Genomic DNA, 17,188 nt, shown 5'->3' on the forward strand with positions numbered 1-17,188 from the left:
CATTTCCCAAACTGCATTTAAGCTTCATGTAGAAACCTTTACACCTCACCGTATAGTTCATTACTATGATTAATCGTTCCTTACGGAGAAAATAGATTTCGTGTTTTCAAAGATGTTATGGTAAATATTAAACGTCGTAATATTCAAAACCGCCAATGCATTTCCGGTCTCAAGCAGACAGCCCGAAGATGGCACCAAGAAATTCAGCGAGAAAAACTTCGAGATATATGAAATATTTGAGTATTTGGATTGGATTTGTATCATTAATGGCATTTGGGAATACGATACAGTGTTTCGTTGACCATAGCTTTCTATATTCTCGACTCTACACTGTTTCTGAATCGAATGGTAAGGCATCAAACACGGGTGGAAGTTGTAACTATCACGCCACACACGATGTCAGCAGGTCACGATAGGCCGACTTGGACCATATCAGCTGATCGCTGTTGACACAAAAGTTTCTGTGTAGATTCTGATATTTTCAAAACTATAGCATGTTTTGGTGTATTTCACGTGATTCAAAAAATGCTTATCATTTCTATTTCAAATGTTACCAGATCTAAATTTAAGTAGCTTTTTAGAAGTTGTAGCAGAGTTGACTTTTGGTTTTAGAATTCTATCTTCTATCAATGTCAGGTTTTTGTAGAGATGCTAGTACCTTTTTTAGATCTACCAGCATCTGTACTGAAACGTTGCCCAGATGGAATAAAGAAACTGAAAGTCCATTAGTGATCTCTGTCTTCATAAGACTTGTCAGAGACCATATGGTCTCTGGACTTGTATTTTGTAGTCTAAAACAGAATCATCCGAATGTGAATCAGATTTTGCTTTGTGAGTTGTTTTGCTTTGTGAGGTTCAGCGGGTCCTTGTGAAAATGCCAGAGCAACAGCACAATCATTGGTGAAAACGACTGCTGAAATATTGCTAAGAATGACACATTCCAGACTGAAAATTGTCACTAAGATTACCAAGTATAGGGCTAACCTGTTTTAATACATAACTTGGATGTAAGTTTGTTTTAAAAAATGTGTGCTACACCAAACATGGAAGACTGACATTTTTTTGAGTTTTATCATATTAAAAACATATATATTTGCAAATTACAAAAAAATAAAATCCAAAGGGAGTCCAGAACAACACCATATATCCTAGAGCTGAGGCAATCTAGACTTGCCATATCATTCTAAACTTGCCATATCATTTTAGACTTGAATTTGATTCCTTTTCAATTCTATTCTCCAGGGTCTGTGAGAGAGACCACAAACATGCCAAAGAAGCAGTTACCTAGCATTGGTTAGCTCGTTATGTTATGTTATGTTATGTTATGTAATATTTTGTTGATAAGAATTATTTCAATTTATGCAACCAAAAGTTAACAGTATTTCTTCAGACTATGATTTTTTTTATCCCATTCTGTAACCTGAGTTGCAAATGAAGATTACTATTACTGGTACATGCTTAAGTTAAAAAAAACCCCAGAAAGGTTTATATTGTCAGTATAAATACACAAAACAATTGGTAGATCTGTCACACAAGTGTTTAGTCAGTTTTTACAATTTGGCCTGAAACATAACTTTGACCCCCTCTCTTCATATTTCGAGGACCGCCTCCGTGGTCTTGTGGTAGAGCGTCCGCCCGGGTTCGATCCCCGGCCGTGTCATACCAAAAGAAGTTAAAAGAAGGTACTCGTTGTTACCCTGTCTGGCGCTCGGCATTAAGGGGCTAAAACAAGGACTGGTCGGCTCGGAGTCAGTATACTGTGTCTGAGTGGGGTATTCATGTTAAACTGCGGCATGGTATCTCAGTGAGCTAGCACTATAAATCGGCATCAGTCCGGACTAGTACAAGCAGCCACACAAACACACACACGTACATGCACGTCGCTATATGAGTGCAATAATCTTGGACGCGACGTTAAACCCCATTTCACCTCACCTCATATTTCGAGACATGAGCGGGGCGAAAAATGGTCACATGTCACTGTGACAAGTAAACATTTTTTACATATATCTGTCAATACTTTAGAAATGATTTTAAAGTTTTATTTTGTTCATATTTCAGTGAATGGACTGGTTGCTCGACTGTTCGGTATATGGACTCTTATTTCAGCTGCTTTAAGGCTCAGCTGTGCTTTTGACATCTACAACAAAGCGTGAGTCTTGTGTATGACAGTCCGTGAAGATCTGGGGTGGAATAGGTCTTCACCAACCCATGCTTGCCCTAAATGGCGACTATGCTTGTCGTAAGAGTCGACTAACGGAATCGGGTGGTCAGGCTCACTGACTTGGTTGATGCATGTCATCAATCTCAATTGAGTGGATCAATGTTCATTTTGTCAATCATTGGATTGTCTGGTCCAGACTCGATTACTTACAGACCGCCGTCATATAGCTGGAATATTGCTGAGTGTGGCATGTAGCAACAAACAAACAAATTGTATGATACATGATACTTTATTGCATGAAGTGTCCTTGTTTATTATTTTATCCTCTGTTAAATATGGATAGTAGTGAGTGATGCATAACTCACATGCATTAGAGGAATGAGAAATGTGTAACAGAGGACCTTCATAGACATATACTAAGGGGACATCCATAGAGAAACTGAAGCGAACCATGTAAGATACAGTTCTGCAACAAACTTCTTTGTTATGACATCACACCTTTCGGTATTTGTATGATACCACAGTCTAAGATAGAGACATGCCAAGTTTCAAGCTCTCTTGGGTCGCTAAGCGTTGTTATTATCTCTTCAGGTCGATTTTCATACCACTTCCTGTCCAAAATTGACAGACACATACTTTAAATTTTCAAAAAACTTCATCTCAGCATTTTATAACGAACATTTGCTAATATCATGGTTTAGACATGTTAGAACTGTCTGTTGATAATTATTAAGAAAGAAGTACTTTTGATAAATATTGGTTTACACATGTGGTCATTTTGTCATCAAATGATACAGGTGATTTGATGATAGAGGTCGTTATTGTGATTTGAAACCTCTGAATGACCAAAAGGAGTACAGTGTTTTTCAAAGTCATTGTAGTATTTTTTATGGCAGTGTATTGTCTTAAAGATAAAAGTTAAATGCAATGGAAAAAGTTACCATGATTATGTCTGTTCTGTTTCAGTTTGTACAACCTGACACTGTTTTCATTCCTGGTTGTGTTTGTACATTATGTGGCCGAGATCCTGATCTACAACACTGTGGAGTTGTGTGTTGGTGTCACAGCCCCATTCATTGTCTCCTGTAAGTGAACATTAGTTTGTTTTGTGTTTATTACTGGGTTGGGACTTACAAGGTTACTTCACTCTGGGCAGATAATGTACTACCGGTATTCCTCACAGCTTGCGAGTCATGCCCTACCAGGGTAATCACTAAATCTGGTGGAATATGCACTCACACCCGAGATTTTGTTACATGCATAAAGAATACTGTTCATAGATCAATAAATAGATTGAATGTGATTCTGTGGCATTTGATAGGCTAATCAAGCAATTTGTTTTTTGTCATTTATGTTTCCATAAAGCCCCCAAAACTTCAGCATAAGGCCACATCCACTAACAGACCACTGTTTCCGGACCGCCTGACAATAGACCTCATTCAAAGATCTGGTGCCTTTCGCATGTTTATCGAAAAACTTTACAAGTGTACAAGATGCATACACTATAATCTGTAATAAACAGATTGCAAGTGGTTCTGTGACATTTGATCGGCTAACAAAACAAGTTTTCTAGTCAACGCCCACTAACAGACGTCTGTTTTCTGTTTGGCTGACAATAGAGTGGGTGGGGTTTGTTGCATTATTGCACTGAATATCATTGATACGTATTGTTATCTACAGTCTTTTGTGTGTTTATGATTCAATAAGCAGTCTGTGAGTTATTATTGTTGACATATTTACTTAAACAAATTAATTTCAAAAACATATTGTCTGTTAGTGGATGTGGCCTAATGCTGAAGTTTGGGGGTTTGATGGAAACGTAAACGACAAAAACAAATTGCTTGATTAGCCAATCAAATGCCACAGAATCACATTCAATTTATTTATTGATACCAAGTAAAAAACGGCATGCACACTTTGCATAAATATGCTACATGGATTTACACAATATGCACACCAGCTTTTACGTTTATACCTGAAAATACTGAAGTCATTTCCTTAAAGAATGTGTGACACCAGTCCCAGTATGTGATGTGTCATTTTACATATTATGATACATTTAAAGGTCCAGACATCATGTATCTTATATAGACACATCTTACCCACAGGTCTTCCTGATCACCAGCATTGTCAGTGTAAACCTGTTCTGTAGAGGGGCGGTTGGGTAGCCTAGTGGTTAAAGCGTTCGCTCGTCACACCGAAGACCCGGGTTCGAATCCCGACATGGGTACAATGTGTGAAGCCCATTTCTGGTGTCCCCCGCCGTGATATTGCTGGAATATTGCTAAAAGCGGCGTAAAACCAAACTCACTCACTGTTCTGTAGATCATCTCTGTTGGGGTATGTTAGTGGTTGGACGATACACCGATGCATTGATGATGCATGATTTTTTACTTCTTGATACAAGTATCGATCTCAGTCACACACTAAGTAAAAAATATCAATTCTGACGTTAAATGTTTGCTTTAATAACTGTTCCACTAAATACTAATCAGTAGTTCAAGTTATTAGTGAAAACATAAATATTTTCATTTGTTGTGCCATACTTGACACTGCCAACTGTAAATTGTCAGTGTGCCAGGTGTTTGGCCATCCTATCTATGATAAAGATGGCTTACACACCACAGATAAGAGGACATGCAAGTATCGTGATACATATCGGATTGTGAGTACGGTATCGTGATACGTATTGGATCTCACAGTTGGTGTATCGTCCCAGCCCTAGTGTATGTAATGTTGTATTATGATGAGTTCCATAGAGTACCTTGTGATGGAAACAAGGCGTTATGTAAATCAAATTATTATTATTATTATTTTCTTTCAGTTATCTCCATCGCCTTCATGATTCATGGCTACCAGTATCTGAGCCCCGCCAGGGTCCCCCAGAACAATGAAAATGAAGAAATCAGCAGCAAGTTTAAGAAGAAATATGGATAACTGAACAAATACCAAAATCTAGTAGCTCTAGTCCACATGTTATAGTTGTATACTAAAGGCAATATTAATGTACTTGTGAAGATATTTGCTTGTCAAGTCACAATTAGTCTTTTCCCTTGATATATCACCAAGTTTTAACATAATAATGTATTTTACATGGTTGTTTAATTGAAGGATACAGGTTATCTTTGCTATCATGAATTAATTTCTCCTGTCAACATGGTCAAGTGACCCATGACACTTTAAGAATATTTCACTCTGCATCCTCAGGACAGGAAATGTGATTTTATTGTTGGAATGATATTTTGTTCTTGTTAACTATTGTTAATCAGAAACCTATTGTTTGGTATGGTGATATGATGCCAGTTTGCGATGTCATGTTTTATTATGCGCTGCCTCCATGTGAAACTTGCTTGTTACAGTTTCAAGTTGTTCCCCAGGCAGTCATGGACAATATTTACTTGATTATAGTCTATCAGAGTAAGAGTGAGAATAATTCATTGATTGTGATTCCCTTGATCTCAGTGCCAAGTAACAGTGACTCACAATTGTTTGTCAAATGTACATGGGATTTATCTTGGCCTGCTCAGAGGCCGATTGGACTGACATCTTGTCACTGAAATGAAGATATTTTACAGAAAAAGTGGTTAAAATATCTTATTAAAATATAATAAAAAGGAGCCAAGAGACTTTCATTTTCAGAAACTGCAGTAGTATAGACTTGCCACATATTGTAGACTTGAATGGGCTATATCATATAGTCTGCAGCAAATGTCAGTAAAAATTCAAAAATTGGAATTAAAATATTCCAAATTCATGTTAATAGAGTTATAACTATAAATTGGTTTTGTTTGTTTGTTGTTTAACGCCACACTCAGCAATATTCTAGCTACATGACGGCGGTCTGTAAATAATGGAGCCTGCACCAGACAATCTAGTGATTGACATCATGAGCTTCGATCCATGCAATTGGGATATGATGACACGCAGCAACCAAGTCAGCTGAGTCTGACCACCCGATCCCGTTAGTTGCCTCTTACAACAAGCATAGTTCAGAATCCTAGATAAATCCTTGTGTACAAGGGTGTACATTTTCATGATTGAGCCAGTTTCATGATGGACATACACATCAAATATTAACAAATGTTATTGTACATTCCTGTGTTTTTTATTTTGCATTCATAAATTGTGTTTTTACAAAATGTGTTTGAGATAAGTATTATTTTTGAAATTATCTTATTAAAATGAATTAGTTCCCATGCATAAGCCAGTAAAGGGTGCTATCCTTGAGATGACAATTGCTAAATAGGATTTCACTCGACAAAACACAGTATCAGTTTATGGCAGTCTAGTCCAAATTATGAATTGGTGACTATCAGTATTAGAAAACACTGGGTCCTTTACCATTTAACTGATCATGCTAAATGGATTACATAAAATCAGTTGAACTAAAATTTTACCAAGTTAGCAGATCGCATCACACATTTAAGGAGGATGGGGGAGGGGCAGGGGTGTGTGCAAAAATAGCTCATCCAAGTATCTTTGGATATCAAATATATCAACACGAGTGGATAAAAGTTGAAGACTCCAGTGTTGATATAATTGATCAAATCGATGTAAAAAACACAAGGGTGAGATTCTATTTATCATCCAAACTCATTCTTCCAATATTTCAGTTTGTAAAATGTAATCAGCAGTGTCTTGAGAATAAAATGTACAGCTAACCAGCTTCAGAGGCAGGGAGATTAGTGATGTCATTTGATTGTGATGTCATGGTAACCGACAAGGTCACAATGGAGATATCACTTGATCTTACCAAAACGATATATCCTGTGGTAGCCAGTTTTGGATTATAAATCCTTATCACAGCATTAAGACACAAAGTTGTTCAAGCATTTTGTAAATGGTCTGTTAGGGACTGTGATTGTCAACAATGCCATCCTCTTAACGCATTTTCATCCTACTGACTCATCGCACCTATTGCAGTATAATCAAAGATGTTTTCAATTTATGTGACCAGTCACTTAAAACTGTCTCCCATGACTGCATTGATGATGATTATGTTTACATGTTTGTGACAAGAAATGTTGATCTTAGAATTGATAGTTTATTATTATGATGTCTCCTCTTTCGAGGTTGGTTGTAAACAAATACAAGAAATCAAAGATGTAATAAACCATTTATTTATGACAATACATGAGTTATACACTAAACATAAAAGTGAAATAAATAGATAATAACAAGAATGTCCTCCAGTCGAGTTAAGTAAATATACAAACTACTTAACTACACAAGAAATATGGAGGCCTACAAATTGTGGAGTCAGATGCATCTAATTCACTGCTCCAAGTAAGTCATTAAATGGTCCTCCAAATATCCTCTTCTTCTGTTTGTCATTGTGCAGTATTGGATGTACCATGTTAAAGACCACTACATCTTCAGGGCTCGTATGTCGGTAAACCTTTGATTCGCCACGCTGTTCAGTCTAACGAACCAATCAGAATGCAAGTTACAAACAAACCTCATTTTTGGGTTGGCGATATTTCGAGAACATGGAACATCCCTTTAATGACAAGAGTTTGCAAGAAATTCAACTCTGAAAACTGACTGACATGCCCTCAAAAATCTTTCTGATGAAAAGGATGTAGTCATGTCCATTACAACTGGCGGTATCAAGTTCTCCCTTACCCATTTCCTTTTTTCTTATCTAATGTTTGATTGGTTGGTAAAAAGTTCATGAAAATCAAGGGCAGGTAATTTGAGATCGTGAGAACCACCCGAATGTATCCAGGGGTTAATGTAGGTTTTCCGAAAGACAAAGACTAAGTTCAAGTGTAATATGGAATGAATAACATGCTCATTTTATTGTGGAGCAACATCGTAAAACTGAATTATATTTGAACTGAATGCAGTTAAACCACACATTTGAAACCCTTATAGCTGCATAAATATTTGTACAACTTTACGACTCCCAACCCACAGATAATGTATGGGTAACCTTTCATCCTAACAAACCCCAGACCATTTCTTATTTATAAGATATTCATGTAGTGACATGCATTGGAACCAGTTGGAATCTTTCATGGGATGCTTCTGTTTAGTGATCAGAGAGGCTAGATCAAAAAGAAGACTTTGCCTCAGTGGTAAGAACATCCCCTTCTTGTGGCAACTTGTAGTGAAACATTTTAATGTCAACTTTTAGAGCCACATATTTGATGTTGGTCAAAGATTACCCATTTTTATCCAGATGTAGGTGTGAAGATAGTAAAAGAACATATTCAGGATGAATTAATCAACTGCCACACTGTGTTCTGTTGTGTTTGGGATTGTGAACTTTTATTGTGAGATATTATGATTTACTGGTCACATTCTGACTGGGAATGTTCAACTATTCCCTTGCTCTTTGAGTTTTTGGCACAGACGTGGTTCGACAAATATACACAAGGATCCTATTTTACAAGACATCTAAATAATATGTACAGTTACTACAGTTTTAAGTACAATAAGAAAATTCTAGACATAATATGTCCTGACAAAGGTCATAAGTAAATAACATTCTCAGCACTAGACTATTACTGTATTTTAGGCAAAGAATTTAAGATTTGATTCTTTTCTCCACCCATTGTAACCTATCATAAGGTTTTATGAGTGGTGACCTGTATATGCAAGACAAGTGAAACTTAATATTCATTCTGTTCATGATACTTGGGGTTAGAAGTTTGAAAAAAGGGGGTTTCTGGTGTCCTTGAGGCTTACTACAGTGATATTTCGATCAATGGATCCCTGAATGGTTTTCATTTGGGTTATGACAAGGATGCCTTTACTTTCATCTTGAACACTGATACTGAGGATAAAACTAATGATGCATCAGTGCAATAGGGTTTCCAAAAAATAAATAATAATCTGATGGAGATGTTAAACAGAAAATCTCACCCAGTGTTTTTTAATAGCCAATATATCAACACAAGTTGATAACAGTTTAAAACTCTGAGGCTTGTCAGGGAGTTTTGAACTTTTATCGGTAAGTTTGAAGTCATGACACAAGGGTGAGATTCTATTTATCATCCTTCCTACTTATTTATTTTGTAAACAGTAATAATCAGTGTCTTCAGTGGAAAATGCTAACCATCTGATTGCGATGTTATCTGATTGCGACGTCATAGAAGCTGATGACAATGGCCTACAAAGCATTGTGATGCCATTTCATTGCAGTGATATCGAAGCCAGTTTTGGATGATATGAAACAATCAACCTTACTCATGTTTTCAAACTGAAGTCAACAAAACACTTCTGAAATTGTTCATGAACATGAAAAGCAGATTATGATACCAGTGATAATCTAACTGCTGACTTCCATAGAAATCCTGGGATTAATTCCACACAAGAACTGAAGTGTTTTCAGAGTAGGCAGATGGTAGTAGTAGTGCTAAATAAAAACACAGCTGGGTGTTAACATGCATATACAACATAATACAGAGTCAGTCTGTGCTAAAAGGTTCTGAGTCTACTAACTTGATGGTTTTTAGGAACATTTTCAGTAGAATTTACTAGACTCAGACTTTTGTCTAGTGGCTGAAGTCGCAGGCTGCTGAGTAATAAGTCTAGAGCAATGACAACATCAGCATATAGACTAATTTTTAGCTGAACTTAGGCCAAACAGAATTTATTAAACTCAGGCTTTTGACAATAGGCCAAAGTCACAGACTGCTGTGTAATAAGACTAGAGGAACAATCATATCCGAAAATCACTTTCTGTGATCTTCTATCAGAAATAATTCTGTTGAGCGAGGCATTGATATACATTCAAAATTGTGGCCTTGAATGAGCAAGTCCTTATTAAATTTAATCAAAACAAGAGACTGTTACATATGAACTTTCACCACGGAAACATCATCGTTTTTAAGACCTTATGTCACAAGACATTCCCAGTTGTGTTTGAGACGGCACACAATACAAATGAACTATTGCCACCTTTTAGTTTCAGCATCATAATATTTGACTCAAATCTATGTTGGCAATTGTGCTCAGGGTATTCATCAATATACAATGGATATATGAAACATGGTGATAATTGAAAATGGGATGCACCCAGCAAATTCCAAGATCACTCACATCTGTTCTGAACACCTAACAATCCATTCAGACTTTTCCACTAAACCGATATTACATGAGGTGGGTTGACAAGATATATCAGATTGACACAGTCCTCTGTTTATTATGTACTTTATGTATAATAATATTATCATGTACTTGTTATTACTTGATGCTAAGTATGATGTTTATTATTATTACAATTATGTATGTACTTTGTATATAATATTTTTGCATTTGACTATGTATGAAAAAGTAAACCATGTCATCACATATCTGACATTCATTCTCTTCTTGACTTGTCTTCGATTCCCTTTGTTTTCCATGGATCCCTATCACGTTGAATTTTAATGTATTATTTGCCCTGGAAAAGAAGCAATAATAAATATGAGTAAACAATATACTTTAGCATGTTTAGTATGTCTGATATACTGAATTTTCTTCAGTATAGTGCACACCCGAGCACAATGCGCACCCCCTCTGGGGAAAGCAATATTTTGGTATATACTGTAAATCATGAATTTAATTTAAACACCACTGGTGAAGTCTCACTATTGTTTTGTACAGGGCTTTCTCCTTGAAGTATGTAAGACTCAATCAAGTTGAAAGCCAAGAGCAACTTTGAAAATAAAAGTAGTGAGGTATGACTTTCCCAGTACGACCTTCTTGAAGGTTTACTTTTGAACTACAGTAAACTACGTTTATAACGAACACGCTTATAACGAACTGACCGATATAACAAACTTATTTTTAGTCCCGGCCATTTGTTGTATATATACCGTATATATGCTTATAACGCACGAGGGTTATAATGAACTAAAATCAGTGGTCCCTTTGAGTTCGTTATAACCATAGTTTACTGTACATCGATTAATTTGCATCTTTACTGCATGGTCTAAAAGTAAAGTTTTGGACCTTGATGTTTGACCTATCCCCCTCCTCAGGAGGAGGTGATTGAAACTGTTAGTTTTTACCACTGAGCAATATGATGACAGTCTGTAAAATAATTAAATCTGGACCAGACAGTCCAGTGATTGACATCATGCGCATCGATCCACACATTTGGTATATACCATGACATGCATCGACCTAGTCAGCGAGCCTGACCACCTTATCCTGTAAGTCGCCTCTTACAGCAAGCATCGGTTGCTGAAGAGCAGTTCGAACCCGGATCTTCACTGCATGAATTAAGTCATGGATAAATAAAGTATTATCAGAACATACTGGAGCTAATTGTTTCTTCAAGTTCAATGCTCAAATTTTGATTACACACGATTCAAGCAGTTATGACAGATGTCAACTGTGTACTTTGGTATCTTTAATCTTGACACTGTCACAACCTTGTCAAATAATCATATATAAGTTAGAATGATGAAAAAACACTGCTTACGGATGTCGTGCAATTTTCCTTTATGGTAACAACATGATGATTTGAAGAATTGTACAAGACTACTTTACAATTTACGCTAAATTAAATCATACCAATTCTTGTAACAACACTGAACAATTAGGGAGCAACCATTTGATATCACGGATGGGCCAAGATTTTTGTTTGAGATCAGCATTTTAAAATATATCAGGAGCTAAATTATTGTTTCCAACACAAACAGGTGCTCATATATGGCTTATTTAATTTTTTTAAAATAGATAAAGTTAATAAACATTATTCTTTGGACACTTTATATAGTCTGCAAGAAAAGGGCACTACAATGCGAGGCATATGTAAACAAACGTCAGTGAAATGGGCTGCCACCTACCTTATTTTTATATTTTGCTACAAGCTTGGTCAATTCACGAATCCCCTTCATCTTTTTGGAGATGTTCAGCATGCCTTTGCCTATATGAAAAAACCCACAGAAAATGAATCTGATCAAAGCAGTCAGACGCTTTGCATGAAGCTTATTTTAGATGATACTCAATACAAAGTAGCCTACAGCACTGTTAAACAGTCAAGTTTTCATATATGTGAGGGGCGGTTGGGTAGCCTAGTGGTTAAAGCATTCATCACGCCAAAGACCCGGGTTCGATTCCCGACATGAGTACAATGTGTGAAGCCCATTTCTGGTGTCCCCTGCAGTGATATTGCTGGAATATTACTATAAGCGGCGTAAGACCATACTCACTCACTCACATATACTGAACAGCATTGAAAACGCACCAGCAATAAATCTTGAAATATTACAAAAACAACTTGAGCAATGACCGATTTTGATTAGAACAGACAGACGGATTATTAAGAAAGACGACAAAGGAAACAGGAATACCACACATTAATTACAATGGGCGATCTTTTTCAATTTATCTTCCCTTCACTAAGCCGCTAGGTGCGCTGACCCAGACGGTCCAACCTTAAACTGACGGCGCATGTGGTATGCGCGATACACGCCCTACATGTTACTATGACAGTTAACTAGTATAACCTTCACTTTGTCGGTTACGGTCACGCTTGTGTGTGGACAGCATATCTTATCGCCTAAACAATGATTTATCTATTGCCATGTCCAGAAATAAATGTTCCTTGATTTAATGATACATCAGGGATGACCACGACTGATTATATTGTATAGTTATCCACTAGATAGGCGTTCGAAGCGATGCGGTGAGATCAGCTGATCGTTCATCCCAGGTCGCTTTGTTGACGTTTTGCAATCGGTACTGAAAGTGTTGCCCTTGATGTATGAATATGAAAATTAAGTAGATTTTGTATACGTTCCTATATCTATGTTGTAGCATCGCCGAGCGGGCTACTTCATATGCATGCATTTCAGTATGTACAACTGTGAGGCGATACGGTACGCGAAATGTGAAGGTCTCATGCAACGTTGCCCGTAGCCTCAATGTTGTGAATATTGACAGCAACACATGTAAGTATTTGTCAGATATATAACAGAGAGCAATGAGGAATGTTCTCAAGAAATTGTAAGAGTAACAGGCACTGTAAAATTACGTCAATAACTATATATCATGTTACAATGTTCAAAATAAAAGAAATGGAAATCACTGAAATCTGTTTTGATGTTAAGGGTTAATTGGTGCATGTTGTATACAAGGATTTTATGTATATGAATGGTATCTGTTTGTTGCTAAATACTACTATGATTATATTTCAATATGATCAATGAAATATATATATTATTTTGGCCTTAAAAAAATTCAGACACAGAGGACCCTACATGTTAGTTAAAATACATATTCAAGAGTATTTGTACAAACTACATTTTTTAAAATAACTAATTGCTAATCTCTAAAATGTTGATTGTATTAACAATGCAGTGTCTGCATTGACAATAATCATATGATTGTGACACAGATAAAGCTGATTCTTAACTTGCTTTTTATGTTTCCTTGTTCTAAACTGATGTTTCAAATTCCAACATAAACAAATTATTAATATTTTTCTTTTTTCTCTTCACACCAAAAGATATCCTCTTTGCACAATGACTCTAATTATTTTATTTAATATCTGGGCACACTTGTGCATGTCTACTAGTATTTGATTACACATGCATGACTTTTTAGCTGTCATCTGTTTCTGAACTGAATTTTATGCTAATAAAGATAAGTAACATAAAAAGGGACTCTGGGATTCTTTCAGGTTTGCAGAATCAATCAATTCATTGTGAAAACATTTTTAATTTCTGACATTAGTTACTTTGATCTTGATTAAATCAAAATAGATACAAATTAAATTGAGGAGATTAAAGGGCAAGTTCACACGGAAATGAACCTAATTTTCTTGTACTTTTTCCACATTAAAAGTGTTAACATAGAAGTGTCATAGACAAAAATATAAAAATATCACAATTAATTAACATATTTTTCGCATTAAAACGATTTATATTTTTCACATTTACCAAGTGTTCTATTTCCACAACAAAAACACCATGGCTTCTGCCCCTTGCAATATGACGTCATTGGTGCCAATTGATAAACATTATGACGTCATCATGCTTTGTTAGAGCCGCTTCACGTGGTGTAGGTCCAGGTGTGTGATTCTAGCGTCTCAGATGCCAGCCAGCATAGTGTTATGCTGAGTCACCACTGCGCCGGAGTGTGTCGTAGGCCATGTTGTTTTACCGCAAACTGGTACTTGATATCTTTTGCGTTGAGAATAGACAGGGACCCAGTTGAATTGGCACAAATTACGTCATAATCTAAGGGGGATAACTCAGGCCTGTTTAGCTCGAAAAACGAAGGCCTCATAACGGCATATTATTTTCACACTATTGTGAGCTTCCTACGTTCACTGTGAAAAAAATGAGTGTATATTTTCAAACACAGATACTAATTAATTCTAAAATTGCGTTTTGTTAAGAAAAAGAAAGAAAGTGATTTTTGCGTGTACACTTCCCCTTTAAAGTATGCAGTCTTATTCATTTCAGCCAGTCTGTCTAAAATCCGGTCGTATTTCTCAGGCAATAATAAATGAATGAAAATTTAAGAAAAAATATACCTTACCTGAGTGAATCGGTCAATATGCATTTTGACTGAAATGTTGAGTCAAAATACATATTGGGCCTGATTATAGACACTGACTGTAACATATGTACGTTTAATCTGTTATATGCAAAAACAAATAACATAAATACATTTATCTACATGGAATGACTGTTTGGGTTCAATTTGCATTTATTTAACCATCAGAAGATTTGATGATAAACTTTCATATTCATATTTTCATATTCATATTTGCTATATGATAATAATATCTACAAAATATACTTTATACTACAGGTGTCTTGAAGTACTGTTGAATGAAAATCAGGATACTTACATACAGCAGGATAGTGTGTTGCTTTGTATGGGAAATAATTTGTCAACATTAAAATAAATATAATGTTACTAAAACAAGAAGATAAAACTATGATTTAGTTCTATTTATGCATCATACACATTTTGTGGGGTAGTCAGTATGATTTGTTGTTTGTTGGGACATATCTCTGTAATTAACTAATATTTTAAGAGCATGAGTATCAGAATTCTGTAAGAAATGATGGATCAACTAATTAACACTCAGAGCACTTAATGGTGGCACACATATTATAAGGGGTATAATATAAGAATAATATGGGTAAATCTCTTATTTCATTGTATGATGACTGGTATGTATATTGCAACTGAGTAACTGAGTGCTTAGATCTAAAAGATGCATGGTAGATGTTCATTTGGCCTATTTCTAAAAAAATAATATAAATTCAAATATTCAGATGCAACTTTAATTTTGATCTAAAAAGTAACATTTAAAATCAGTTGTTTTATTATTTTGAACGTTATTTCTTCTTAAAATAGTTGTAAAGGCGCGGATGAATACTTATTATATAGATCATTGGTTAAGGCCTGTCAAAGTTGTCTGTGTGCTGCAAATGTTTGCGTATGACTAATTTTATTAAATTGAAGTCCATGGTAGTATTTGTTGAGATTTGAATGCTTGAATTGTTGTGGGAAATAACACAAAGGCTGATAAATATAATGAGTTTGCATTATTTCATCGATGCAATTTGTTAGCCCAGACCGACTAATGCCTCGCTGTTTTCTGACGTAGAAAATACCGTGGCAATATACCATTTTTCATGACGTTTTTCCCGCTATATTCCAAAGTGACAATTCGTCTTGTAGATGAAGACTCAAAAATGTTGATATTATAAACTAATAATCACTACAAAATATGTGCTAGTTAAAAATATTCAGTTGTAAATGACCGTTTTTGAACGAAGGTGCAACAGGATAACTCTTTAGCTTGGCTCCGTCTCTACATGTCATTAGTTGTTGCAGCGCACATTGATCAGTTTGGACCGTCGCTTATATCATTTCAAAAGGAGAGTTATTGCCCTTTGGAACAAAAAGATCGCCCATTACGTCATCAGTGTAAGGAAGACACATAGTGTTAAAATGAAAAGTCAATATCTGGTATGTCCGCCATTGACAGCAACACAGGCCATGCAACGTCTTCTCATTGATTGAATAAGTCTGTGAATAGTGTTCTGGGGCATTCCACTCTTGACGTAGTGTATCTTCAAGTTCTCTCAGGTTCTGTACTTGTGGATAACGTGAGAGATGTTGACCAGGGTAATCCCATAGATGTTCAATTGGCGATAGATCGGGTGACAGGGCTGGCCATGGAAGCAGAAGCACATTATTGTTCGTAAGGTACTGTGTTGAAACATGTGCTGTGTGCGCTCTTGCATTAACTTGCTGGAAGGTGTGCATATCCTGGTGCTGATGAAAGAATGGGATGACGTGATTTGCCAATATGTTATTCCAGTAGTAAAGTGCATTGACTCTTCCATGAAAAACATGGAGCTCTGTTCGATGGTTATGACTGATGCCGCCCCACACCATGACACTCCCCCCCCCCCCCAATCGATCTGTTTGTACAACGCAGTCATTGTGGTAACGTTCTCCACGTCGATGCCACACTCGCAGTCAATCGTCAGCATTCCGTAAATGAAAACGGTACTCATCAGAGAACAGCACACCATGCCACTGCCGCAATCTCCAATGACAATGCCTTTTGGCCCAACGCAGACATTCATTTCAATGTCGATCAGTGAGTATGGGTCCAACATATGGACTTCGAGCACGTAGCCTGCTGAGCGGAGATGTCGACGTACGGTGTCAGCACTGTTCAATTCCGTCGGCCTTGTACGGTTGCTGCAGTCCTGGTAGCCGGATGTGTACGATCACGAAGATGCCGACGAACAATATGGCGATCCTGACGTGGTGTAGTTACACGACGTTGACCCGGATGTGGTCGATCTCTGGTGGTTCTTGTCTGCTGGTATTTGCTCAGTAGCCTGAGGACTGTTGAATGATGGCATTGAAACCGTTGTGCAACGACTCTACTTGAAGTACCAACTTGAAGCATGCCCACGTTCCTCTGCTGTTAATCTTGGCATTTCTTGTGTCAGTACCCTTTACGTCTGCAGCAACAAGTGATGTGGCTTTTAAAAGTCTGTCTTTTATAGCCCTATTCTGTATGCTTCCCGTGAAACAAAA

At 36.6% G+C, this 17,188-nt stretch overlaps 2 protein-coding genes across 2 annotated transcripts in view; one reads left to right on the forward strand and one right to left on the reverse strand.

Annotated features, from left to right (window-relative positions):
* The first annotated feature begins 25 nt into the window (after window positions 1-25).
* LOC124122796 (ergosterol biosynthetic protein 28 homolog) lies at window positions 26-6,062 on the forward strand. Its single transcript, XM_046485939.2, has 4 exons — window positions 26-348; window positions 2,062-2,152; window positions 3,131-3,249; window positions 4,989-6,062. The coding sequence occupies exons 1-4, from the start codon at window positions 156-158 to the stop codon at window positions 5,099-5,101; spliced, it is 516 nt and encodes a 171-aa protein (XP_046341895.1). The 5' UTR covers window positions 26-155; the 3' UTR covers window positions 5,102-6,062.
* Window positions 6,063-7,268: 1,206 nt separating this feature from the next.
* The window catches only part of LOC124122779 (nuclear matrix constituent protein 1b-like), a 36,960-nt gene continuing 27,040 nt past the window's right edge, over window positions 7,269-17,188 (reverse strand). Inside the window, exons 8-9 of the mRNA XM_046485917.2 lie at window positions 11,950-12,029; window positions 7,269-10,556 (exon numbers count right to left, since the gene is read on the reverse strand). Coding sequence (XP_046341873.2) covers window positions 10,548-10,556; window positions 11,950-12,029 — 89 coding nt within the window. The 3' untranslated portion in view covers window positions 7,269-10,547. The remainder of the gene's footprint in view (window positions 10,557-11,949; window positions 12,030-17,188) is intronic.

Source organism: Haliotis rufescens, unplaced genomic scaffold, assembly GCF_023055435.1.
Source record: "Haliotis rufescens isolate VD_foot unplaced genomic scaffold, xgHalRufe1.0.p SCAF_3, whole genome shotgun sequence".
In the NCBI taxonomy this organism is placed as follows: domain Eukaryota; kingdom Metazoa; phylum Mollusca; class Gastropoda; order Lepetellida; family Haliotidae; genus Haliotis; species Haliotis rufescens.